Source organism: Salvelinus alpinus, chromosome 6 (assembly GCF_045679555.1).
Source record: "Salvelinus alpinus chromosome 6, SLU_Salpinus.1, whole genome shotgun sequence".
NCBI classification, from domain to species: domain Eukaryota; kingdom Metazoa; phylum Chordata; class Actinopteri; order Salmoniformes; family Salmonidae; genus Salvelinus; species Salvelinus alpinus.
The window spans coordinates 77,756,751-77,784,479 of NC_092091.1; the positions used below are offsets into that span (position 1 = coordinate 77,756,751).

A 27,729-nucleotide genomic window follows, 5' to 3' on the forward strand; every position below is an offset into this window, starting at 1 on the left:
TGTCTGCACTGTGCTGGAAATTGGAACGCAAAGTCAACTGGTGTCAACAACCCTCACCACAGGTAAGGAAGTACCCAACTTAAGTATTATTTCTGGTGTCAAAGTTAATTAAGCTTTGACTAGTTAGTAAGAAAGTACCCTACTTAAGTATTGTCTGTGAAAAATCTGGTTGAATCAACTTTATTTAAACGTAAATTGTCGACGTATTGTGACATAGAATCTATGTGGAAAATACATTGGACTTGAAAAAAGTAATCAACAAACTGTTTTTTTGAGGGGAGTAATTCTACTCCAGGATCATGTCATCATGGTAACCAAATTTCAACATAGAAAAACCTTTTTGTAAAATATGTTGGATTTGTACCTTCAAAACAATGTCAGCTCTTCAATGTAATATCCACCTTCAGAATAAACAATCAGCTGGGAAGCACCTCCTACCTGAGAGTTGATCTACCCTTTTGTCTCCCAGGGTTTTAACCCAAGTAATCAACAAACTGTTGTTTTGACTGGAATACATTTTTGATGGTGAATTTCCTTGGATCTTTTCTTTTTCCTGATCTTCCTTTCTATTTACAGAACCCAGTCTCAAGGAGCTGTTGTCCAAGACTGGACTAGAAGATCATTATGAAAACAAGCTGACGTTAAGTACTGTCCTTGAGATAAATGATGATACTACATCAGATGAACCTCTTACCACTATGCAGTCACTTCCAGGGGCCTTCCTTAAGAAATTAATGATGGCAAATGTGAATGCTAGGAGTGTGAAATGTCTGAACACTGACCAGGAGGTTTCCTATTGTGGTGTAGACAACCTGAACACTGACACTGATAACAGCAATGTCATTAATCCACTGGACCTGATAACTGCCCTGTTTCTGTGTTCAGATGGTTTCCTGCAGCAGGAGATGGTCCAGAAAATGTCCATGTGTCAGTTTGCTGTTCCTCTTCTGCTGCCCAACTGTGACACAAAACAAAGCACTTTGATGCTGTGGGCCTTGAGGGACATAGTGAGGAAATTTAGACCCTCTTCCCAAATGGCTACAAATGCTTTCGTGGAGGAGAGAATTGTACTCTCTGATATTCCTATGGTGTCCTTTGTTAGGCTAGGAGAGAGCAGCTTGTCCAAGTCTCAGATTTTGAACAAGTTGCTTAGTAACCCTCAACAGTACCATGACACTTTTGTTCATCATGATATGGAATGTGGCGATGTCCCTCGTCAAATCTCAGATGGTCTGGTTGAAATCAGCTGGTACTTTCCATGTGGGAACAGAAACATAGACATGTTCACTAAGCCTGTATCTGTTGCCAATCACAGAGGAGACATCAGGTCCTTTGAAACACAGTTCTCCTTTCTGTGTCAAACATCAGCTGCAGTTTACATTTTCATTGATGATTTTGAGTCAGACCTCAAGGTTTTGGAAGGAAAAATCACAAAAGCAGAGATATTTCTGGTTGTCAACTCTCAGAATAAAACATTCAGGGTGGACACATTGAAGAAAATGATCACAAACTACAGTATCAACCCAACAAATGTGATTGTGAAGAAGAAGCAGAATGATGCAGAATTTGTCAAAATCCTGCAGTCATCTGTGGGTGACATCATCGAAAAAAGTAAAAACAGATTGACAATTGAAAACATGGCTGAAGTAGCTCATCAGTTTGGGATTCTGGTTGATGAAGACGGTGAGTGTCAGAGTGCCAGGAATATGGCAGATGAAATCACCAGGAACTTCAAAGACACAATGATATTCAAAGATGAACAGCTACCCTTACAAGGGCAAATCTGGAAAGAGCTTTCCCAGTTAGAAAAAGAGATGTGTAGACTGAGAAAAGCAGGGAGTCAAGATATTGAACACTACAAGAGCTCTCTGAAGAGAAAGGAGGAAGAGCTGAGAAAGAAACAATATACATTTGACATGTCAGATGCAATGGCAAGCTTCATTTCAGGATTGTCAGGATCAGGAGCGGAGCGTTCCTATTTCCTCAAATGGATGCGGATAAATCTGGACAATCTGTCACGGCAGAACCTGTCTGATTTGAGGGACCGGTACAAAGATCTTTGCCAAAATTCTCCTGAGAAAAAAGATGACATTAAAGATTTGGATAAGCAATTATCTGACTGTTCCTTAGGCCTTGAACACTTCCTGCGTGAGTTGGGCCAGTTATATGAAGCTGCCTGCTCCCTCCCTGAAGACAGTCCTCAAAGGAAACAGATGGAGAATCTCCCTGGATTGTGTGCTCAGATGCTGTTGGATGGTTTCCCCATTGAGCTTGTGGATGGAGATGCATCAAATATCCCTCTGAAATGGATATCAGCTGTACTGACTCAGCTTCATACTCTTGTCCAATCCAACAGCAAGATCCGGGTTGTCACAGTTTTAGGTGTACAAAGCACAGGGAAGTCCACTCTCCTCAACACCATGTTTGGAGTCCAGTTTGCTGTCAGCAGTGGAAGATGCACCAGAGGGGCCTTCATGCTACTGATTAAAGTCAACAAAGACCTCAAGGAGGAGCTGAAATGTGACTTCATCATGGTGATTGACACAGAGGGGTTGAAATCACCAGAGTTGGCTCAACTAGATGACAGCTATGAACATGACAATGAACTGGCCACACTGGTGATAGGACTCAGTGATGTCACTATCATCAACATGTCCATGGAGAACTCCACAGAGATGAAAGACATTCTACAGATTGTTGTTCATGCTTTTATCAGGATGAAGGAAGTGGGGAAGAAGCCAGTATGTCATTTTGTGCACCAGAATGTGTCAGACATGTCTGCTCATGACAACAACATGAGGGACAGGAAGAAGATGTTGGAACAGTTGAATCAAATGACCCTGGCAGCAGCCAGAATGGAGAAGAAGGACAATATCACCAAGTTCACTGATGTGATGGACTATGATCCAGACACAAGCAGCTGCTACATCCCAGGACTGTGGCATGGGACTCCCCCTATGGCTCCAGTCAATGCTGGATACAGTGAGGCTGTGTACAGCTTCAAGAAGACCTTGATGAAAGATTTCAGAAATTGCCAGAGTAATGATGACATGACACATTTCCTGAAGTGGACACAAAGTTTGTGGGAGTCTGTTAAATTTGAGAAATTCATCTTCAGTTTCAGAAACAGCTTGGTTGCAGATGCATACTCCAGATTATGCTCTGAGTACAATGTTTGGGAATGGACCTTCCAGAAGGAGATGTATAAATGGATGGTGAGTGCTGAAAACAAAATATCCAATTTTGTCATGACAGATCAACATCTCCAGAGGTCCATAAGAGATGTGCTACAAGACTTGATGATAGAAGCATCTGGGAAACTGTCAGAGGGAGAAAAGAAAATCCAAGACAATCTGGTAAAATACTTTGAAAAGCAAGATGGACATGTCAATCTGGTGGAAAAATACAAGGAGGACTTTGTGTCTAGCGCCAAAACACTGAGACGAGAGACAGAAAACACAGTGAGGAACAAACTGCAAGGAGCTGTTGAAATCAAAGAGGGAATGACAGAACTGAACAACATCAAGAGTTCTCAGGCAAATACAATGGAAAAGAAGGTTCTGACTCTGCTTCAGAAATGTAGACAGAAAAAATCTGTTCTATCAGATATGGAACTCAGTGAAGAGTTTGAAAACATGTGGAAGGAAACTCTTTCTGAGATACGCTTCAAAGGACTCCCAAGAAGAGATGTGGCTCAGGATGCCTTCTTTATGTTAAATGGAAATCTATCAACAAGGGGTGGCCACGTTAATAGTATGGTGGTTGGAAACAACCTGGTGGAATGTGGTAAAAAAGAATTTGTTGTGAAAACGGGGGGTTTAGGGAAGAGACTTGAGGGCTTTGTTATGCACTTGGACATCAACCATTACAGGAATAAACTACAAGAGTTGTGTGATGACATCATAACACAGTGTCATTTGTTTATAACACAGAAGGTGGAAAGCAAAACAGATTACCATGATACTTACATCAAAGAGCTGCTGAACAATATTGATGAAACATTGCAACAACACAAGAATGTTGAAGTCAGTGATGAATGTGAGGTTTCTCTCAAACAACACATCTGTGGCAGAGCAGCAAGACAGTTCCAGAAGATGCATAATGATTTCATCTCACTCAATGACCCAAGGAAGTGTCTGGAACTGTCTAAGAACAAGTACCTTACTGAGTTCAAACACATATTTCACAACCAAGATCAGTGCCAAAAGAAAGCTGAGGAGTTCTCTAAGCTCTTACAGACAGCTGTACAGGACTATGTGACCAAAATGATTGGTCCTGATGTAGTTGATGAAGTGAAGACAGGTAAAGGGTCAGAGGATTACAGCACCCGAAAGGCTTTCCAGTTCTCCGTTTTGAAACAACTGACTGAAGGAAAATATGAGAAATATAAAGAGTACATTAACTATTATGAAAAGTTTGTGAAGAACTGGCTGTTTGACCAGATTGTCCAACAACTGTCAAAGGACCGCAGTCTGGAGAAATTGGAGAAGAAACATCTTTCAGAGATAGTCAAGATGATCACTGACACAATCTCTAACATCAGGAAAACAACTGGCACAACAAATGTAAATGATGTCAAGACATTCATTCAGAACATCTGCAGAGCTCTTGAAGAGAAGCTGGTCCTCAAGGATGCTCTGGATTCCATCTTGATTCTGAACACTTCTGACACAAAACAGTTTGCTGTCTACCTCACAGAGTTTGTGAGAGAAATGGAGCAGTCACTAGCTGTTACGTACAACCATCAAAGAGATATTGAAGAGAGACTCAAATCTCTGCCATTCAAGCCTCAGGACAAGATGTTCACCAATTTGTTTGGCTGTGGCAAGCAATGTCCTTTCTGCGGTGTACCCTGTGAAGCAGGAGGGAAGGACCATGCCCAACACTTTACATCAATTCATCGTCCACAAGGTCTAAAAAGTGTAACGTTCAGACCTACAAATAAGTTATTAACTAACATATGTTCCTCTGATGTAACCAGTAATTTATTATTCATCCACCCCCTGGTGACGGGAGAGAATCCTCACCCCTACAAGGACTACCAGAAATATTACCCTGACTGGATCATAACTGGAGATCCCAGCATTAAGGCTTCAGACTACTGGAAGTATGTGATGACCACATTCAATGAGAGAATTGCTACAGAGATGAATGCACTTCCTGCTGATATCCCAGATGACTGGAAGACATTAACACATGGTGACGCATTGAAGAGCTTGAAAGAGGCTTTCAACATGAAATAAAGTGGAGTTTTACTGTATATAATGACTCTTGTTTACCAACATGTTAACGTATAACTGAATATTCAAAGACTTGACAACCAGAAATAACTCTGGTTTTATCACAGAATCAAAATGTGAGGAGCCAGTCACCCAGAGTTGTTGAAATAATGTGCAGATTTGGAAATACACAACTGGATCACAGAGAGTCAAATTTACAAGTACATGAATAAACTATATGATCTCTTAGCAATTTACATATCTGCATTTTCATCCTAATGTAAGTCTTATTGTGAAAAATGCATTTCTTGTTTCAAATAGAGGTATTACACATTCATTATACTTTCAATAGTTTACTTAATCAAAAATTATTACTAAGAAGATTTAAAACATGTTTTATTTGGCCACACCTTAATAGTGATTTGTTTAATGACGTGGCTGGTTCTGAAGGTATTTCCCAATGTTCAAAGTCAATCTTGAGGGAAATGCCTGAATGATGATTTTCTTGTTGTTGTTGAGGATGATTTTCTTATTGTGCTGATGATGATGATGATGATGATTTTCTTATTGTGTTGATGATGTTGATGATTTTCTTATTGTTGTTGATGATGATGATGATTTTCCTATTGTGTTGATGATGATTTTATTTTTGCTGTTGATGATGATGATTAAATGTTTCTAGTTAATGACCACAAATAGGGTGATTCTGATAATAATGTGAGTTTGAACTCTTTAGAGCTGGAGGGAATGACTTTCAGTTGGGCAAAGTTAATTTTGTTTATTATTATTATCACTTACAAATGATTTTTTTGTTGCAGTGAACACATAGTTTACAGACATATCGTGAGTTAATGCAAATGACGAATACAAATCAATCAATTAATAAAACATTATTTGGTTTAAAAAGATTTGGATGAAAAACATTATTTGGCTTCATGAGAAATACGGTACATCAATAAAAAAATGTACACTAATTGTTCACCTGGAATCTGTTCTCTACCATTTTAATCAGCTAGATACAAATAAAGGCACACAAAGTGTGTATCAAGTGTCTGAGTAAAGTGCTGATCTAGGATCAGGTCCTCCCTGTCCATGTAGTCTTCTTCAATGTGATCTAAAAGGCTAAACGGATCCTAAGTTAGCGCTCTTGCTCTGAATACTATTGATGTTCTGTGTTCTATTGATACGTTCAGCCCCTGGTAATAAAGAAAATACCAGAATGAATAACTAGATGGGGGTGTTGGTATGTCATCTGTGACTTTAAACGGTCACAGACAATCTGACAGATAAATTCCTCTTGCTGCTCATTCTGGACCAGTGAATACACTGACCAAGACATTCTGAAACCTGAGTTGTTGACCAGATCGAACCATGTATTATTAAGTACCATGTCAGTGGTTATAGTAACATGTTAGCTGTCTGTTAAACATGTTTATGCCATATTTAAGTGGTTTTCACCTGTCAACTCTATAATTATCGGTGGTAGTAACGGCTGAGGAAACTTCCCATGTCAACGAATCAAATGTATGGGTGGTTTTGGGCCAACCAGATGTGTGAGTTGGCTACATAAAATACATGTAGATCTTGACATTGTCATGGTGTTTGTTGAAGTGCAACCCTTCCACCGTGGTGTATTAAAATAATATTGGACCTGGAGAACCTGTCATAGATACCTTGAGTCGTCTCATCACTCCTCTATAAATCTGAATTCAATATTTAATCTTCAGTTTCAATCAGGGATTTGAAAAACAACCAAACAGCCTCTGCAACACTTGTTTACTAGAATAATTATCTTTAATAATCACAACTAGTCATCACACCAGTAGTGGTGCGTGGGTAAAATCACTGAGGGAGTCAGAAAAAAAACAATTTTACAACCTGTTGTGATAATTGCGTTGTTTGCTCAATAACCTGTTAATTCATATGCTTTGACACCGTGATATATAGTCCTAAAGGTCAAGACAATAAGAACACACAGTGGCAGAATAAATAAAACTATACCTTTGTTTCATCACAGAACCAGAGAGAAATCTCTGTCTGCTGATCACACAGATAACTAGGTTCACCAGCATTGTTCTGTTCTTTTGACATCTACACTACTATAACAGGTCAGTTATCTGGTTCTGACATGATAGTATAGTGTTGTGACATCTACACTACTATAACAGGTCAGTTATCTGGTGATAGTATAGTGTTCTGACATCTACACTACTATAACAGGTCAGTTATCTGGTGATAGTATAGTGTTGTGACATCTACACTACTATAACGTGTCAGTTATCTGGTGATAGTATAGTGTTCTGACATCTACACTACTATAACAGGTCAGTTATCTGGTGATAGTATAGTGTTCTGACATCTACACTACTATAACAGGTCAGTTATCTGGTGATAGTATAGTGTTCTGACATCTACACTACTATAACAGGTCAGGTATCTGGTGATAGTATAGTGTTCTGACATCTACACTACTATAACAGGTCAGGTATCTGGTGATAGTACAGTGTTCTGACATCTACACTACTATAACAGGTCAGTTATCTGGTGATAGTAAAGTGTTCTGACATCTACACTACTATAACATGTCAGTTATCTGGTGATAGTATAGTGTTGTGACATCTACACTACTATAACAGGTCAGTTATCTGGTGATAGTATAGTGTTCTGACATCTACACTACTATAACAGGTCAGTTATCTGGTGATAGTATAGTGTTGTGACATCTACACTACTATAACAGGTAAGTTATCTGGTGATAGTATAGTGTTGTGACATCTACACTACTATAACAGGTCAGTTATCTGGTGATAGTATAGTTCTGACATCTACACTACTATAACATGTCAGTTATCTGGTGATAGTATAGTGTTCTGACATCTACACTACTATAACAGGTCAGTTATCTGGTGATAGTGTAGTGGTCTGACTTCTACACTACTATAACAGGTCAGTTATCTGGTGATAGTATAGTTCTGACATCTACACTACTATAACAGGTCAGTTATCTGGTGATAGTATAGTGTTCTGACATCTACACTACTATAACAGGTCAGTTATCTGGTGATAGTATAGTGTTCTGACATCTACACTGCTATAACAGGTCAGTTATCTGGTGATAGTATAGTGTTGTGACATCTACACTACTATAACAGGTCAGTTATATGGTGATAGTATAGTGTTCTGTCATCTACACTACTATAACAGGTCAGTTATCTGGTGATAGTATAGTGTTCTGACATCTACACTACTATAACAGGTCAGTTATCTGGTGATAGTATAGTGTCCTGATGTCTAAACTACTATAACAGGTCAGTTATCTGGTGATAGTATAGTGTTCTGACATCTACACTACTATAACAGGTCAGTTATCTGGTGATAGTATAGTGTCCTGATGTCTAAACTACTATAACAGGTCAGTTATCTGGTGATAGTATAGTGTTCTGACATCTACACTACTATAACAGGTCAGTTATCTGGTGATAGTATAGTGTTCTGACATCTACACTACTATAACATGTCAGTTATCTGGTGATAGTATAGTGTTCTGACATCTACACTACTATAACAGGTCAGTTATCTGGTGATAGTAAAGTGGTCTGACATCTACACTACTATAACAGGTCAGTTATCTGGTGATAGTGTAGTGTTCTGACATCTACACTACTATAACAGGTCAGTTATCTGGTGATAGTATAGTGTTCTGACATCTACACTACTATAACAGGTCAGTTATCTGGTGATAGTATAGTGTCCTGATGTCTAAACTACTATAACAGGTCAGTTTATCTTGTGATTGTATAATCAACTGTCCTACAGTTAGAATAGGATGTTTGTCACTAATACTGGAACTGGAGGAAGCTACAAGATGTGCAGGCTTTTGTTTCAGCCCAACCCTAACATACCTGATTCTACTAATCAACCAATCACAATCTAAATCAGTTAACTGAATGCAAAGTCACTGTTTTCTACCAGAAGTGTTGTATTACCAGTGTTGTATTACCAGTGTTATATTACTAGTGTTGTATTACCAGTGTTGTATTACCAGTGTTCTATTACTAGTGTTGTATTACCAGTGTTATATTACCAGTGTTGTATTACCAGTGTTGTATTACCAGTGTTGTATTACTAGTGTTGTATTACTAGTGTTGTATTACCAGTGTTGTATTACTAGTGTTGTATTACCAGTGTTGTATTACTAGTGTTGTATTACCAGTGTTGTATTACCAGTGTTGTATTACTAGTGTTGTATTACCAGTGTTGTATTACCAGTGTTGTATTACCAGTGTTGTATTACCAGTGTTGTATTAGCAGTGTTGTATTACTAGTGTTGTATTAGCAGTGTTCTACTACCAGTGTTCTATTACCAGTGTTGTATTACTAGTGTTGTATTAGCAGTGTTGTATTACTAGTGTTGTATTACTAGTGTTGTATTAGCAGTGTTCTACTACCAGTGTTGTATTACTAGTGTTGTATTAGCAGTGTTGTATTACTAGTGTTGTATTAGCAGTGTTCTACTACCAGTGTTCTATTACCAGTGTTGTATTAGCAGTGTTGTATTACTAGTGTTGTATTACCAGTGTTGTATTACCAGTGTTGTATTACTAGTGTTGTATTACCAGTGTTCTATTACCAGTGTTGTATTACTAGTGTTGTATTAGCAGTGTTGTATTACTAGTGTTGTATTAGCAGTGTTCTACTACCAGTGTTCTATTACCAGTGTTGTATTAGCAGTGTTGTATTACTAGTGTTGTATTACCAGTGTTGTATTACCAGTGTTGTATTACTAGTGTTGTATTACTAGTGTTGTATTACCAGTGTTGTATTACTAGTGTTGTATTACCAGTGTTGTATTACTAGTGTTGTATTACCAGTGTTGTATTACCAGTGTTGTATTACTAGTGTTGTATTACCAGTGTTGTATTACCAGTGTTGTATTACCAGTGTTGTATTACCAGTGTTGTATTACTAGTGTTGTATTACCAGTGTTGTATTACCAGTGTTGTATTACCAGTGTTGTATTACCAGTGTTGTATTACCAGTGTTGTATTACTAGTGTTGTATTACCAGTGTTGTATTACTAGTGTTGTATTACCAGTGTTGTATTACCAGTGTTGTATTACCAGTGTTGTATTACTAGTGTTGTATTACCAGTGTTGTATTACCAGTGTTGTATTACTAGTGTTGTATTACTAGTGTTGTATTACCAGTGTTGTATTACCAGTGTTGTATTACTAGTGTTGTATTAGCAGTGTTGTATTACCAGTGTTGTATTACTAGTGTTCTATTACCAGTGTTGTATTACTAGTTTTATATTACTAGTGTTGTATTACCAGTGTTGTATTACTAGTGTTGTATTACTAGTGTTCTATTACCAGTGTTGTATTACCAGTGTTCTATTACTAGTGTTGTATTAGCAGTGTTGTATTACTAGTGTTGTATTAGCAGTGTTGTATTACTAGTGTTCTATTACCAGTGTTGTATTACCAGTGTTCTATTACCAGTGTTGTATTACTAGTTTTATATTACTAGTGTTGTATTACTAGTGTTGTATTACCAGTGTTGTATTACTAGTGTTGTATTACCAGTGTTGTATTACTAGTGTTGTATTACCAGTGTTGTATTACCAGTGTTGTATTACTAGTGTTGTATTACCAGTGTTGTATTACTAGTGTTGTATTACCAGTGTTGTATTACCAGTGTTGTATTACCAGTGTTGTATTACTAGTGTTGTATTACCAGTGTTGTATTACCAGTGTTGTATTACTAGTGTTGTATTACTAGTGTTGTATTACCAGTGTTGTATTACCAGTGTTGTATTACTAGTGTTGTATTAGCAGTGTTGTATTACCAGTGTTGTATTACTAGTGTTCTATTACCAGTGTTGTATTACTAGTTTTATATTACTAGTGTTGTATTACCAGTGTTGTATTACTAGTGTTGTATTACTAGTGTTCTATTACCAGTGTTGTATTACCAGTGTTCTATTACTAGTGTTGTATTAGCAGTGTTGTATTACTAGTGTTGTATTAGCAGTGTTGTATTACTAGTGTTCTATTACCAGTGTTGTATTACTAGTTTTATATTACTAGTGTTGTATTACCAGTGTTGTATTACTAGTGTTGTATTACTAGTGTTCTATTACCAGTGTTGTATTACCAGTGTTGTATTACTAGTGTTCTATTACCAGTGTTGTATTACCAGTGTTCTATTACTAGTGTTGTATTAGCAGTGTTGTATTACTAGTGTTGTATTAGCAGTGTTCTACTACCAGTGTTGTATTACTAGTGTTGTATTACCAGTGTTGTATTACTAGTGTTGTATTACCAGTGTTGTATTACCAGTGTTCTATTACCAGTGTTGTATTAGCAGTGTTGTATTACTAGTGTTGTATTACCAGTGTTGTATTACCAGTGTTGTATTACTAGTGTTGTATTACTAGTGTTGTATTACCAGTGTTGTATTAGCAGTGTTGTATTAGCAGTGTTGTATTACCAGTGTTGTATTACTAGTGTTGTATTACCAGTGTTGTATTACTAGTGTTGTATTACCAGTGTTGTATTACCAGTGTTGTATTACTAGTGTTGTATTACCAGTGTTGTATTACCAGTGTTGTATTACCAGTGTTGTATTACCAGTGTTGTATTACCAGTGTTGTATTACCAGTGTTGTATTACTAGTGTTGTATTACCAGTGTTGTATTACCAGTGTTGTATTACCAGTGTTGTATTACCAGTGTTGTATTACCAGTGTTGTATTACTAGTGTTGTATTACCAGTGTTGTATTACTAGTGTTGTATTACCAGTGTTGTATTACCAGTGTTGTATTACCAGTGTTGTATTACTAGTGTTGTATTACCAGTGTTGTATTACCAGTGTTGTATTACTAGTGTTGTATTACCAGTGTTGTATTACTAGTGTTCTATTACCAGTGTTGTATTACCAGTGTTGTATTACCAGTGTTGTATTACTAGTGTTGTATTACCAGTGTTGTATTACTAGTGTTGTATTACCAGTGTTGTATTACCAGTGTTGTATTACTAGTGTTGTATTACCAGTGTTGTATTACTAGTGTTGTATTAGCAGTGTTGTATTACCAGTGTTGTATTACTAGTGTTCTATTACCAGTGTTGTATTACTAGTTTTATATTACTAGTGTTGTATTACCAGTGTTGTATTACTAGTGTTGTATTACCAGTGTTGTATTACTAGTGTTATATTACTAGTGTTGTATTACCAGTGTTGTATTACTAGTGTTCTATTACCAGTGTTGTATTACCAGTGTTGTATTACTAGTGTTGTATTAGCAGTGTTCTATTACTAGTGTTATATTACTAGTGTTGTATTACTAGTGTTGTATTACCAGTGTTGTATTACTAGTGTTGTATTACTAGTGTTGTATTAGCAGTGTTCTGCTACTAGTGTTGTATTACCAGTGTTGTATTACTAGTGTTATATTACTAGTGTTCTATTACCAGTGTTGTATTACCAGTGTTGTATTACTAGTGTTCTATTACCAGTGTTGTATTACCAGTGTTGTATTACCAGTGTTGTATTACTAGTGTTGTATTACTAGTGTTGTATTACCAGTGTTGTATTACTAGTGTTGTATTACCAGTGTTGTATTACTAGTGTTGTATTACTAGTGTTGTATTAGCAGTGTTCTGCTACTAGTGTTGTATTACCAGTGTTGTATTAGCAGTGTTATATTACTAGTGTTGTATTACTAGTGTTGTATTACTAGTGTTGTATTAGCAGTGTTATATTACTAGTGTTGTATTACCAGTGTTATATTACTAGTGTTGTATTACCAGTGTTATATTACTAGTGTTGTATTAGCAGTGTTGTATTAGCAGTGTTATATTACTAGTGTTGTATTACTAGTGTTGTATTACTAGTGTTGTATTACTAGTGTTGTATTACTAGTGTTGTATTAGCAGTGTTATATTACTAGTGTTATATTACCAGTGTTCTATTACTAGTGTTGTATTACCAGTGTTGTATTAGCAGTGTTCTATTACTAGTGTTGTATTACCAGTGTTATATTACTAGTGTTGTATTAGCAGTGTTATATTACTAGTGTTGTATTACCAGTGTTATATTACTAGTGTTGTATTAGCAGTGTTGTATTAGCAGTGTTCTATTACTAGTGTTGTATTACCAGTGTTATATTACTAGTGTTGTATTAGCAGTGTTATATTACTAGTGTTGTATTACCAGTGTTGTATTAGCAGTGTTGTATTACTAGTGTTGTATTACTAGTGTTGTATTAGCAGTGTTATATTACTAGTGTTGTATTACCAGTGTTATATTACTAGTGTTGTATTACCAGTGTTATATTACTAGTGTTGTATTACTAGTGTTGTATTACCAGTGTTGTATTAGCAGTGTTATATTACTAGTGTTGTATTACTAGTGTTGTATTACTAGTGTTGTATTAGCAGTGTTGTATTACCAGTGTTGTATTACTAGTGTTGTATTACCAGTGTTATATTACTAGTGTTGTATTACCAGTGTTCTATTACTAGTGTTGTATTAGCAGTGTTATATTACTAGTGTTGTATTAGCAGTGTTGTATTACCAGTGTTGTATTACTAGTGTTGTATTACCAGTGTTATATTACTAGTGTTGTATTACCAGTGTTGTATTACTAGTGTTGTATTACCAGTGTTATATTACTAGTGTTGTATTACCAGTGTTATATTACTAGTGTTGTATTAGCAGTGTTGTATTACTAGTGTTGTATTACCAGTGTTATATTACTAGTGTTGTATTACCAGTGTTGTATTACCAGTGTTGTATTAGCAGTGTTCTGCTACTAGTGTTGTATTACCAGTGTTGTATTACCAGTGTTCTATTACTAGTGTTGTATTACCAGTGTTGTATTACCAGTGTTCTATTACTAGTGTTGTATTACCAGTGTTATATTACTAGTGTTGTATTAGCAGTGTTATATTACTAGTGTTGTATTACCAGTGTTGTATTACCAGTGTTGTATTAGCAGTGTTCTGCTACTAGTGTTCTACTACCAGTGTTGTATTCCTAGTTTTCTATGACAGTGTTGTATTACCAGTGTTGTATTACTAGTTTTCTATGACCAGTGTTGTACTACCAGTGTTGTATTACTAGTTTTCTATGACAGTGTTGTACTACCAGTGTTGTATTACTAGTTTTCTCTGACAGTGTTGTATTACCAGTGTTGTGTTACCAGTGTTGTAATATTAGTTTTCTATGACCAGTGTTGTATTACTAGTTTTCTATGACCAGTGTTGTGTTACCAGTGTTGTGTTACCAGTGTTGTATTACTAGTTTTCTTTTACCAGTGTTGTATTATTAAAGTTCTAGTACAAGTGTTCTAGATGGAATGTGTGGATTGATGTTCAGGATACTATAGAAACCCATCCAGTTAACATTGCTTCTGAAGGTAGTTTTATTGAGTCATGTGAATCCATGAAAACAGTTGTCAAACACTGTGTAAGCATGATGATGATGACGGTGGTGATGATGACGAGGATGATGGTGATGACAGTAGTGATGATGCTGGCGGGTAGAATGAAATGTTTGTGTTGATCTTTCAGGGCAAGCTGAGATGCAGTGAACACATCACCAGTGGTTTCAACAACATGCCTGCTGCCTTCATGGGCATGTTACAGGGAGACAACACCGGCAAGGCTGTGGTCAAGGTGTGATGACGTCACAATCAACATTACACTCCTCCAGAACACCTGGCTAAAGCATTCCAGAACACTCAACTTCATACACTCCAGGTTCTAGAACCAGAATCTGTTTCTACTTTTTTTTTTCACCTTTATTTAACCAGGTAGGCTAGTTGAGAACAAGTTCTCATTTACAACTGCGACCTGGCCAAGATAAAGCAAAGCAGTTCGACACATACAACAACACAGAGTTACACATGGAGTAAAACAAACATACAGTCAATAATACAGTAGAAAAATAAGTCTATATACAATGTGAGCAAATGAGGTGAGATAAGGGAGGTAAAGGCAATAAATAGGCCATGGTGGCGAAGTAAATAGAATATAGCAATTAAAACACTGGAATGGTAGATTTGACAGTAGATGAGTGTGCAAAGTAGAAATACTGGGGTGCAAAGGAGAAAAATAAATAAATAAATACAGGAGGAGAAGAGGTAGTTATTTGGGCTATTTATAGATGGGCTATGTACAGGTGCAGTGATCTGTGAGCTGCTCTGACAGCTGGTGCTTAAAGCTAGTGAGTAAATATTTAAAATAAAGTTTGCGGCGTATGCCAAGATTTATCAGATGTGTTGTTATTTCTAGAAGTTTTTTATTAATTAGACACTATCAATATTTGACACTATCAATATTTGACGCCAGAAAATTAGAATTATCAGAACTACATACTCTGTCTCTTAGAAAACGTAGAACCGTTTTTTTACGGGGGGAGTGTTCAGCTGTGGGGTGTGGTAGAACGGTGAGATGGCGGAAGCAGAAGTGTCTTTGAAGCTGAAAGCGCGTCGATTACAGTTAACACGGAAGAAAGAGAAAGCGAGAAAGATGAGTGGACAGTGAAGTCCAAGAATGGAACAAAAAGTGCTAAGATTGTTGTGGAAAATGAATCTGATGAATCGTTCCATGTTGGAATACGTTTTTTTGGATAAAGATGTTTATTTGGAAAACCCTTTAGAAGTCACGAAGATGGCGTTGGGAAAGTAGCCAGGAGTGGTATGGTGTTGATATCGTGTAGTCATAGTGACCAGGAGCGGTAGGGTGTTGATAGCGTGTAGTCATAGTAACCAGGAGTGGTATGTTGTTGATGTCGTGTAGTCATAGTAACCAGGAGTGGTATGGTGTTGATATCGTGTGTATCTAAAGAGCAAAAGGAACGTGCATTGTGGCTCGCAAAATAATCCACGCATAAAGTGAATAGCATTGATTTTCGGAGCAGGGCCCCGGTAAAATGTGTTATCTCTGGCGTCCTGTAGGACATTGATAATCAATATTTTAGGCAAAACAAATCCAGGAGTAGTTCATTCACGCCGCTGGAAGGAATCTGTTATTGAAGAGTCTGAATGTAAAATGTTGCAACTGTGGTGGGGATCTTATTGTCAAGCAAATCTATGCGGAGGCGATGAAGAACGTTGAAGGGGCAAGACGCCACAGTTCTGAAGAAGATATGGCACCTGATGCACCACAACCAGTTGCAAATGTTATACTTCAATCAAGTGATCTGGATACACTTATTGTGAAAAAGGTGGATTTTGTAGAATTTATAGCCACTGTTATTAAATGTACTGCACAAGTGTCCAATAATCTGGACATCATTATATCTGCAGCCGAGACGTTTTTGGGCCTCCAAGATTTAACAGCAGAAGCACTGCAAGGACTACTGTTGCCGGGAAATGTCCCGCAATCACATGACCCTTCTGAGCCTGTGTAGGGACCTGTTAAAAAAATCCTTATTATCCACCTGTACAGTAGGTGGCAGAATCCACATATAATTGTTGCGAATGCCATTCTAACAAAGAAGAAGAAAGTACATTTTACAACCATTTTATGTAGCTCCACCCGAGGCTTCTCGACAGCGGGAGAAATGGTAGGTTAATGATATTTGTATTATATAAGTCAGGTGTAAGATTCTTTAGGAGTCAATTCTTATTTATCCCAACGAAACGTAAAGATAATAGCCCGATTTTCAACTTCCTTCTATTAAACGGCAGGTAAAAACATTAACACCCAACTAGGCCCACTATGGCGGAGTGCGCACAAAGTACAAAAGGTGTTCTCTTTTACACGCGATCTGACGCTGAGATACATGTATTCTATTAACCTGATATAATAATATATCTTAAAATAATACATGCTTATGTTGAAAGAAACAATAGGCAATAGTGTTAGTGTATTTCTAGCTAACTTTGATATGCGGTCATATCATTGAGTACCCTGTAGGCCTTATTGAGTTCTATTACATTTTTAGTGTCCGAATACCCATCAGATTTGAAGAAAAATGCGCAAATTCATTGCTTTTATTAATTATGACAAATGTTAAGAGACTGTTGAACAATATAATGATTTTTGAAGTAAGTTACACGTTGGCTGACAATCTGACAACGCTCTGAATTTACGAACGCCCAGACCGCAATGTGGCACTCCAGATTAAATTTACAAACACACCCTAAGTAAGTATTATACAGTATGTTAGTATGGGGCAGTGGTTCCCAAACTTTTTATAGTCCCTTACCCCTTCAAACATTCAACCGCCAGCTGCGTACCCCCTCTTGCACCAGGGTCAGCACACTCTCAAATGTTATTTTTTGCCATTGTAAGCCTGCCACACACACACTATACGATACATTTATTAAACATAAGAAAGAGTGAGTTTTTGTCACAACCCGGCTTGTGGGAAGTGACAATGAGCTCTCATAGGACCAGGGATCAAATAATAATAATCAATAATTTTGCTCTTTATTTAGCCATCTTACATATAAAACCTTATTTGTTCATCAAATTGTGAATAGCTCACCACAGGTTATTGAGAAGGGTGTACTTGAAAGGATGCACATAACTCTGCAATGTTGGGTTGTATTGGAGAGAGTCTGTCTTAAATCATTTTCCACACACAATCTGTATTTAGTTTTCACTCTCACATAGGTACTTGGTTGCAAAGGGCATAAGTGTCTTAACAGCACGATTTGCCAAGGCAGGATACTCTGTGCGCAGCCCTATCCAGAAATCTGGCAGTGGCTTCTGATTTAAATATAATTTTCACAGAACCGCTTGTTGCAATTTCGATGAGGCTCTCTTGTTCAGATATCGGTAAGTGGACTGGAGGCAGGGCCTGAAAGGGATAACAAATCCAGTTGTTTGTGTCGTCCGTTTCGGGAAAGTACCTGCGTAATTGAGAACCCTTGCTCATGTGCTTCTCTATATCACATTTGACATTGTCTGTAAGCTTGAGTTCATTTGCATTCAAAAAAATCTGTATGTTGTCCTTGTTAATGCAGACAGAGAAGAGCTCCAACTTCTTAATCATAGCCTCAATTTTGTCCCTGTCGCGCACATTGAATATAGTTGCGGAGAGTCCCTGTAATCCTCAATTCAGATCATTCAGGCGAGGAAAAACATCATCCAGATAGGCCAGCCGTGTGAGAAACTCATCATCATGCAACCAGTCAGACAAGTGAAAGTTATGGTCCGTAAAGAGAACTTTAAGCTTGTCTCAATAAAAAAAACGTGTCAATACTTTTCCCCTTGTTAACCAGCTCACTTCTGTATATTGTAAAAGCGTTACATGGTCGCTGCCCATATCATTGCATAGTGCAGAAAATACATGAGAGTTCAGGGGCCTTGCTTTAACAAAGTTAACCATTTTCACTGTAGTGTCCAAAACGTCTTCCAAGCTGTCAGGCATTCCCTTGGCAGCAATAGCCTCTCGGTGGATGCTGCAGTGTACCCAAGTGGCGTCGGGAGAAACTGCTTGCACGCGCGATACTACTCCACTATGTCTCCCTGTCATGGCTTTTGCACCATCAGTACAGATACCAACACATCTTGATCACCAAAGTCCATTTGATGTCTCAAAGCTGTCCAGTACTTTAAACATATCCTCTCCTGTTGTCCTGGTTTGCAGAAGAGGATGTCTTCCTTAATTGACCCCCATAAACGTAAAGGACATATACCAGGAGCTGTGCCAGGCCCGCCACGTCTTTTGACTCATCCAGCTGTAAAGTGTAGAGTTCACTGTCTTGTATGCGAAACAGTAATTGGATTCCAAAAGGCTTTAAATATAAAGTTTGTGTCCTTAACACAAACAAATGGATCTTGAAAGGGAATCTTTTGTAATTTGAACACTTTTAGGTGTTTTTACCATGTCCCCAGGTGTTATTCATCAACTTCATCAACAACCCTTTCCTACAATGACACCACATTCAGGAAGTGTCATCATTTCTTTTGTGTGAAAACAATGGTCTTAAGCTATGTAAATATACACACTCTGTATCTATTTGTCCATGTTACTCGTCTGTATGTCCCACTCATCCATGTCTACCCTGTTATTCCAAATTAGAGAAAATTAACAAAATGTTTAAATGTGTTTGATAGAGAAGTTAAAATCCTGTTCACGTGTCCACCATTCTGCTAGCTCAAACTTGCTCACTCACAAAACTATGGCTAATTTAGGCAACACATTTCAAACCTGTTAGTTTCCACCCTGTTAGGACTATGCACCTAACAGGTTGGAAAATACACCTACAAAATGAACTGTATGAGCTTGACCAATGTGTTTTTCTGAGAGTCAGATATGTATTTTTTCTGATAGAATACTACAAAATATATTATTATTTTTTCTCTCCAAAAGTTACGAGGTCCAAAAAAACATTGTAGGAATGACCCGCCTAATACAATTTCCTAAAAGACAACAAAATAACCTAATTACATAATGAATAGAATTATTTATATAAAGTGGGCTAAACTTGCATATTTATTTTAACTTTGGTTACCATTACAAGATAGCCTAGGTCACCATTACAAGACAGGTAGCTACTGTTTTCTTGTTTCTTTACTCAGGATTGTACAGTACAGTTCTGAGGACGCTGAAAAGTTAGGTCAGGTACCGTATCAACAGAACTATTGTTGCAATGGGTGACGGCACCGTCAGTGTTTTTTCCGAACATATATATATATTTTTTTTATGCAATTAAACGTGCAATTGTGCTCGTTTCCTGGCACATTGCACGTCTCCTTCACCGTGGCAAAACTTTCAGGAGAACTTCAGTGCCCGTATAAGTGGGAACGCTGTAAAGGAATATACAGGTATCTGCCAACATAAAGTATCTTAACAAGGAGCGACCATGAGCCAGAACAGCTTCAATACACCTTGCCATACATTCTACAATTGTCTGGAACTCTATTGAAGGGATTTTTATTTTTATACATGACCGTAAGCATGATGGGATGTTTTAATGACTTAATTAACTCAGGAACCTCACCTTTGTGGAAGCTAGAGGTCGACCGATTATGATTTTTCAACACCGATACCAATTATTGGAGGACCAAAAAAAGCCGATATCGATTAATCGGACGATTTTAAAATAAAGACATTTTTTTATTATTTATTTTAAAATTTTTATGACAATTACAACAATACTGAATGAACACTTTTATTTAAACTTAATATAATATATCAATAAAATACATTTTGCCTCAAATAAATATTAAAATATGTTCAATTTGGTTTAAATAATACAAAAACAAAGTGTTGGAGAACAAAGTAAAAGTGCAATATGGGCCAAAAAAACTCATGTTTAAGTTCCTTGCTCAGAACATGAGAACATATGGTTGTTCCTTTAAACATGAGTCTTCAATATTCCCAGGTAAGAAGTTTTAGGTTGTAGTTATTATAGGACTATTTCTCTCTATACCATTTGTATTTCATAAACCTTTGACTATTGGCTGTTCTAATAGGCACTATAGTATTGCCAGTGTAACAGTATAGCTTCCGTCGCTCTCCTAGCCCCTACCTGGGCTCGAACCAGGGACCCTCTGCACACATCGACAACAGCCACCCTCGAAGCATCGTTACCCATCGCTCCACAAAAGCCGTGGCCCTTGCAGAGGGGAACAACTACTTCAAGGTGTCCTAGCGAGTGACGTCACCGATTGAAACACTATTAGCGCACACCCCGCTGACTAGCTAGCCATTTCACATCGGTTACAGCAGCCTAATCTCGGGAGTTGATAGGCTTGAAGTCATAAACAGCTCAATGCTTGAAGCACAGCGAAGAGCTGCTGGCAAATGCAGGAAAGTGCTGTTTGAATGAATGCTTACAAGCCTGCTGCTGCCCACCACCGCTCAGTCAGACTGCTCTATCAAATATCAAATCATAGTGGCATCCCTAAGTCTAATTATTGCTGTAACATTGAATGTTGTGCAATGTAATGGTGATAATTATGGTCATAATTATGTACAATTCTGCTAGGTGGCCCAAACTGCTGCATATACCCTGACTCTGCTTGCACAGAACGCAAGAGAAGTGACACAATTTCCCTAGTTAAAATAAATTAATGTTAGCAGGCAATATTAACTAACTCTGCAGGTTTAAAAATATATACTTGTGTATTGATTTTAAAGAAAGGCATTGATGTTTACGGTTATGTACACATTGGTGCAATGACAGTACTTTTTTTGCGAATGCGCCTGTTAAATCATCACCCGTTTGGCGAAGTAGGCTGTGATTCGATGAGAAATTAACAGGCACTGCATCGATTATATGCAATGCAGGACAAGCTAGATAAACTAGTAACATCATCAACCATGTGTAGTTAACTAGTGATTATGTTAAGATTTATTGTTTTTTATAAGATAAGTTTAATGCTAGCTAGCATCTTACCTTGGCTCCTTGCTGCACTCGCGTAACAGGTGGTCAGCGTGCCACGCAGTCTCCTCGTGGATTGCATTGTAATCGGCCATAATCAGTGTCCAAAAATGCCGATTACCGATTGTTATGAAACCTTGAAATCGGCCTTAATTAATCGGCCATTCTGATTAATCGGTCGACCTTTAGTGGAAGCACCTGCTTTCAATATACTTGATCTCTCATTTACTCCAGTGTTTCCTTTATTTTGTAGGTTACCTGTATGTCAAAAGCAGTTGATGTGTCTTGACTATAAAATATCTGTTGTACATTTAGCAAAGTAACAATTTCTATGTTGTTAAAGAAATGACTGATTCTTATTTTGTTCCCACACTTTAAGAGTTAAGAGTTGTTATGGCGACCAGCATGCAATGCTGTCCTCAGATGAAGGTAGGTATGGAACACAGAATAAACTGACCCAAACTATATTATTTAATTTAAATCTCAATTTAAGATGATACATTTACTAAGATATCAAGTGTTGTCCCTAAACTCCTGGGATGAATAATACACATTTGTTTATGTAATTTTATTGTCAATAAAGTCTGGTTTCACTCTCTCTCATTATTCCTTCACCAGTGCTGCCCCCTCCTGGTGACTTCCAGGTCCTGTTGCTGACATTAGATTCTGTGTCTCTGAGCTGGAGTTCTCCTCTGGGGCTGACAGGACCACAGACATTCAGAGTGACCTGGGGGTGTGACGGTGAAACAAGCTCAACAAGAGTGAAAGGTGGGCATTATCTTGAAATAAGCAGTCTCAAACCTGGTGAAAAGTACCAGTTCAACATGGCTACAGAGGGAGAAGATGGAAGACAAAGCAGATGGGTCTCAGCATCCATTTACATTTACATTTAAGTCATTTAGCAGACGCTCTTATCCAGAGCGACTTACAAATTGGAAAGTTCATACATATTCATCCTGGTCCCCCCGTGGGGAATGAACCCACAACCCTGGCGTTGCAAGCGCCATGCTCTACCAACTGAGCCACACGGGACCACGTGTGGTCCTGCATCCCTATCCACAGGTACAGTAGGATAACTTGTGTTTTTATTCAGACTACATCAGTCATTCATTACTAGAGACATTTTTGGACTCTGTCAAAACAGCACATCCTCTATTCTAAACAAGTCTTGATTTTTGTTCCAGTGGTCCCACCCAGAGATTTAAAGATAGACCATTTGGAAGATACCTCCTTCACTCTCCACTGGTCCAAGGCTGAAGGAATGGAGAAAGTCCCACAGCGCTTCCTCATATCCAACTGCATCCCAGGAACAGACCCCCGTGCAGCCAATACTGGCCACTGCAACAAGACTTTCTCAAACCTGCAACCTGGCACAGAGTACACTGTTAGTGTTGCAACTGTGCTGAGCAATGGGGAACAGAGTGAACCTGTCTCTACAACAATCTGCACTAGTAAGAGATCTTCCCCTAATTACAGCTCATCATCTCTTTACCACTAAAGCCTCTCTCCAACGTTTTAACCTGTCTCTCCTTTCTGGGGAGGTTCCCATTGCTTGGAAGGCAGCTGTGGTTTGTCCTTTATTTAAAGGGTGAGATCAAGCTGATCCTAGCTGTTATAGGCCTATTTCTATTTTGTGCTGTTTATCAAAAGTTGGAAAAACTTGTCAATAATCAACTGACTGGCTTTCTTGACGTCTATAGTATCCTCTCTGGTATGCAATCTGGTTTCCGCTCAGGTTATGGATGTGTCACTGCAACCTTAATGATGTCACCGTTGCCCTTGATTCTAAGCAATGTTGTGCAGCCATATTTTTTTTCTTGGCCAAAGCTTTTGATACGGTAGACCATTCCATTCTTGTGGGCCGGTTCAGGAGTATTGGTGTCTCTGAGGGGTCTTTGGCCTGGTTTGCTAACTACCTCTCTCAAAGAGTGCAGTGTATAAAGTCAGAACATCTGCTGTCTCAGCCACTGCCTGTCACCAAGGGAGTACCCCAAGGCTCGATCCTAGGCCCCACACTCTTCTCAATTTACATCAACAACATAGCTCAGGCAGTAGGAAGCTCTCTCATCCATTTATATGCAGGTGATAGTCTTATACTTAGCTGGCCCCTCCCCGGATTTTGTGTTAAACGCTCTACAACAAAGCTTTCTTAGTGTCCAACAAGCTTTCTCTGCCCTTAACCCTGTTCTGAACACCTCCAAAACTAAGTTCATGTGGTTTGGTAAGAAGAATGCCCCTTTCCCCACAAGTGTGATTACTACCTCTTGAGGGTTTAGAGCTTGAGGTAGTCACCTCATACAAGTACTTGGGAGTATGGTTAGAGGGTACACTACCCTTCTCTCAGCACATATCAAAGCTGCAGGGTAAAGTCAAATCTAGACTTGGTTTCCTCTATCGTAATCACTCCTCTTTTACCCCAGCTGCCAAACTAACCCTGATTCAGATGACCATCCTTCCCATGCTAGATTACGGAGACATCATTTATAGATCGGCAGGCAAGGGTGCTCTCGAGTGGCTCGATGCGCTTTACCATTCAGCCATCCGATTTGCAACCAATACTCCTTATAGGATACATCACTGCCCTCTATACTCCTCTAAACTGGTTGTCTCTGTATACCTGTCGCAAGACCCACTGGTTGATACTTATTTATAAAACCCTCTTAGACCTCACTCCCCCCTCCCTATCTGAGATATATACTTCAGCCCCCATCCTCCACATACAACACCCGTTCTGACAGTCACATTTTGTCAAAGGTCCCCAAAGCACACACATCCATGGGTCACTCTTCTTTTCAGTTCGCTGCAGCTAGCGACTGGAACGAGCTGCAACAAACACTCAAACTGGACAGTTATATCTCCATCTCGTCATTTAAAGACTCAATCATGGACACTCTTACTGACAGTTGTGGCTGCTTTGTGTGATGCATTGTTGTCTTTACCTTGTCCTTTGTGCTATTGTTTGTGCCCAATAATGTTTGTACCATGTTGTATTGCTACCATGCTGTGTTGCCATGTGTTGCTGCCTTGCTATGTTGTCTTAGGTCTCTCTTTATGTAGTGTTGTGTGGTCTGTCTTGTGTGTGTGTATTATTTATATTTTTAATCGCAGCCCCCGTCCCCGCAGGAGGCCTTTTTAGTAGGTCGTCATGTAAATAAGAATTTGTTTTTAACTAAGTTGCCTAGTTAAACAAAGGTTAAATAAATAAAAGAAAGTAAATGAACAACAACAATTTTGTTACATTACAAATACACATTTTGTTTCTTCTGTTCTGTTTCTAGTTTATTTCTTCCCATATCAAAAGCCCTGGGTTTATTCTACTTTTCCCTCTGTAAGGCTATAAACATTTAAAAAATGAATCCCTTAAACATTTAATAAAATGATTAGAACGTTACCGGTGGAAAAGTAGAGTGATGTTGCGCTGACCATGAAGTTGTTAAATCTAGCCAAGAGTTAGAAGTGTCCATCCAAATATACAGCAACATTTTCATGTAGTAAACATTTCAAATTTTTTCAGTCGTTTTCATTTCGAGTTAGTGTACTTTTAGCTAGCTAACATTATGTGTATGATCTGTGTGTAGTTATATTATTTGTATATCAGAGCCTTTGCTGGTTATAGCCTAATATTAGCTAGCTAACATTGAACCTGGTTGGTTAGCTACCTGCAGATTCATGCAGGGTAGTAATGTCATGAGTTGGGATTATGGTTCATTGTTTAGCTAGCTACATGTCTTAGATACGAAGGACTCCACTATGCAAGTAACCATTTAAATATAATGTTCATGATGTCACTGTGACAACTGTTGATAGATGTAACTGGTAAATTCGCTCTAGCTGTCTACTCTGATTTCAGAGAACTCTCGTCTGTGTGCCAGATTGCAGAATAACTGACCAATTTATGAACGCTCAACACACGTTGAATATGGCCGGTGTCAGCAAACGTTGGCAAATTAAACTGAATTGTAATTCAATTGTTACCAGCAGCACAGTTGCAGTCACCAACTCTCTGGATGACATAAAAACAGCCTAACCAGCTCTGCTAGGGCGAGTAAAATGGTCAGTGAGCTGTTCTCTCATTTGTATCTGGAAGTAGCTAGTAAGCTAGCCAACGTTAGCTTGGGTGCTTGACTGCTGTTGGGACAGAACGCTCGGATCAACCCTACTAGTGTGCGCTCTGAATTTACGAATGAACATTCTGGCAATACTCTTGAGTTTACGAACACCCAGCGCACACTCTGGCACTCTAGATAAAATTTACAAACACACCGTAGTTTAAACCAGCCTTTAGTCTTGAAATGTTTAGTACATGGCCTCACATGTGAATCCCTAAAGAGATGGGTGGGGCTAAAGCTTAAGAGGGTGTGAGCGATGCTGAATGGGCGTAGACAAAGAAGAGCTCTCCAGTAGGTTTACCAAAACATTCAAAGGCCATTTTCTCTAAAGTGAGGTTACAAGTTTATCAACTTAGAAAGCAGAATTACTTTCCCATTGTTCCTCAACTGTAGTGTATGCTTTACCATTTTGTAGCTCTGAGTCTCTACTTTTATCCAATGTAAAAAAAAAATATGTTTAAATGTTGCTACATAAGATCGAGCCGGTCGGTCACGTATTACCGGCAGTCATGGGTCATGACCTCAGTAAAATTCCACATGACTACTGAGTCACGGTAATCTCCTTTTTTGCACTCTGGACATGCTTTGGTAGTACCCAACTTGCAAACTACCATCAGGTCCTAATGGCTTGGTACTCAGGGCTCTATTGTCCCTGTAACCTCTCTGACATCAATGCAATTGAAAATCACATCAAACACTAAAACAGTATTGTGGTTTTAACCTGTCTGACTCTGGGGTTCCGCAGGCGGAACTCCTCCCACATTCCACTGAAAAGGCAGAGCGCAAAATTCAAAATATATATTTTTAAAATATTTAACTTTCACACATTAACAAGTCCAATACAGCTAATGAAAGATACACATCTTGTGAATCCAGCCAACATGTCCGATTTTTTAAATGTTTTACAGGGAAAACACAATATATATTTATGTTAGCTCACCAACAAATAGAAAAAAGCACAGACATTTTTCACAGCACAGGTAGCATGCACAAAATCAACCAAACTAACCTAGAACAAACCAAAGAAACCAAGAAACAACTTCATCAGATGACAGTCTTATAACAAGTTATACAATAAATCTATGTTTTGTTCGAAAAATGTGCATATTTCAGGTATAAATCATAGTTTACATTGCGGCTACAATCAGAAATTGCACCGAAAGCAGCCAGAATAATTACAGACACCAACGTGACATACCGAAATACTCATCATAAAACATTTCTGAAAAATACATGGTGTATAGCAAATGAAAGACAAAGATCTTGTGAATACAGCCAATATTTCCAATTTTTTACAGCGAAAACACAATATAGCATTATATTAGCTTACTACAATAGCCTACCACACTACCGCATTCATTCATCAAGGCACGTTAGCGATAGCAATAGGCACGTTAGCTTTAGCGAATAAACCAGCAAAAGATATTACATTTCACTAACCTTCATAAACCTTCCTCATATGACAGTCCTATAACATCAGGTTATACATACACTTATGTTTTGTTCGAAAATGTGCATATTTAGAGCTGAAATCCGTGGTTATACATTGTGCTAACGTAGCATATTTTTCCCAGAATGTGCGGATATTTCTATTAGACTTTCACCTATTCTGACCAAATAGCTATTCATAAACATTACAAAAAAATACATGTTGTATAGGAAACGATAGATCCATTAGTTCTTAATGCAATCGCAGTGTTAGAATTCTAAAAATATCTTCATTACGACATAAGACTTAGTTATGGTAAGGGAATAACCAAAACCTGAGCGCAAAGCTACTAGTACACAGTTCGACAGATATATGAAATAGCATCACAAAATGGTTCCTACTTTTGCTGATCTTCCATCAGAATGTTGTACAAGGGGTCCTTTGTCCAGAACCGTCGTTGTTTGGATTCAGAACGACCTCTTTCCCTCTTGAATTAGCAAGCACACTGGCCATGCGGCGCTAAGCTCTCCAACGTCAACAAAGTCAAACAACGCAACACGCCTAACGTCCCGAATAAATTTCAATAATCTAATGAAACTATATTGAAAAAACATACTTTAG

At 38.1% G+C, this 27,729-nt stretch overlaps 2 protein-coding genes across 3 annotated transcripts in view; both read left to right on the plus strand.

Annotated features, from left to right (window-relative positions):
- Positions 1-578: 578 nt before the first annotated feature.
- Positions 579-6,195, plus strand: LOC139579452 (up-regulator of cell proliferation-like). Its single transcript, XM_071408135.1, has one exon. The coding sequence runs from the start codon at positions 699-701 to the stop codon at positions 5,241-5,243; it is 4,545 nt and encodes a 1,514-aa protein (XP_071264236.1). The 5' UTR covers positions 579-698; the 3' UTR covers positions 5,244-6,195.
- Positions 6,196-16,672: 10,477 nt separating this feature from the next.
- The window catches only part of LOC139579465 (receptor-type tyrosine-protein phosphatase H-like), a 32,548-nt gene continuing 21,491 nt past the window's right edge, over positions 16,673-27,729 (plus strand). The window contains exons 1-3 of one of the 2 annotated variants that reach the window (XM_071408165.1): positions 16,673-16,793; positions 21,950-21,999; positions 22,189-22,338. In XM_071408165.1, the coding sequence (XP_071264266.1) occupies positions 21,981-21,999; positions 22,189-22,338 (169 nt within the window). In that variant the 5' untranslated portion in view covers positions 16,673-16,793; positions 21,950-21,980. Of the gene's footprint in view, positions 16,794-21,949; positions 22,000-22,188; positions 22,633-22,754; positions 23,022-27,729 lie in introns of those variants that run through there. The other variant, XM_071408164.1, reaches the window with a different exon arrangement.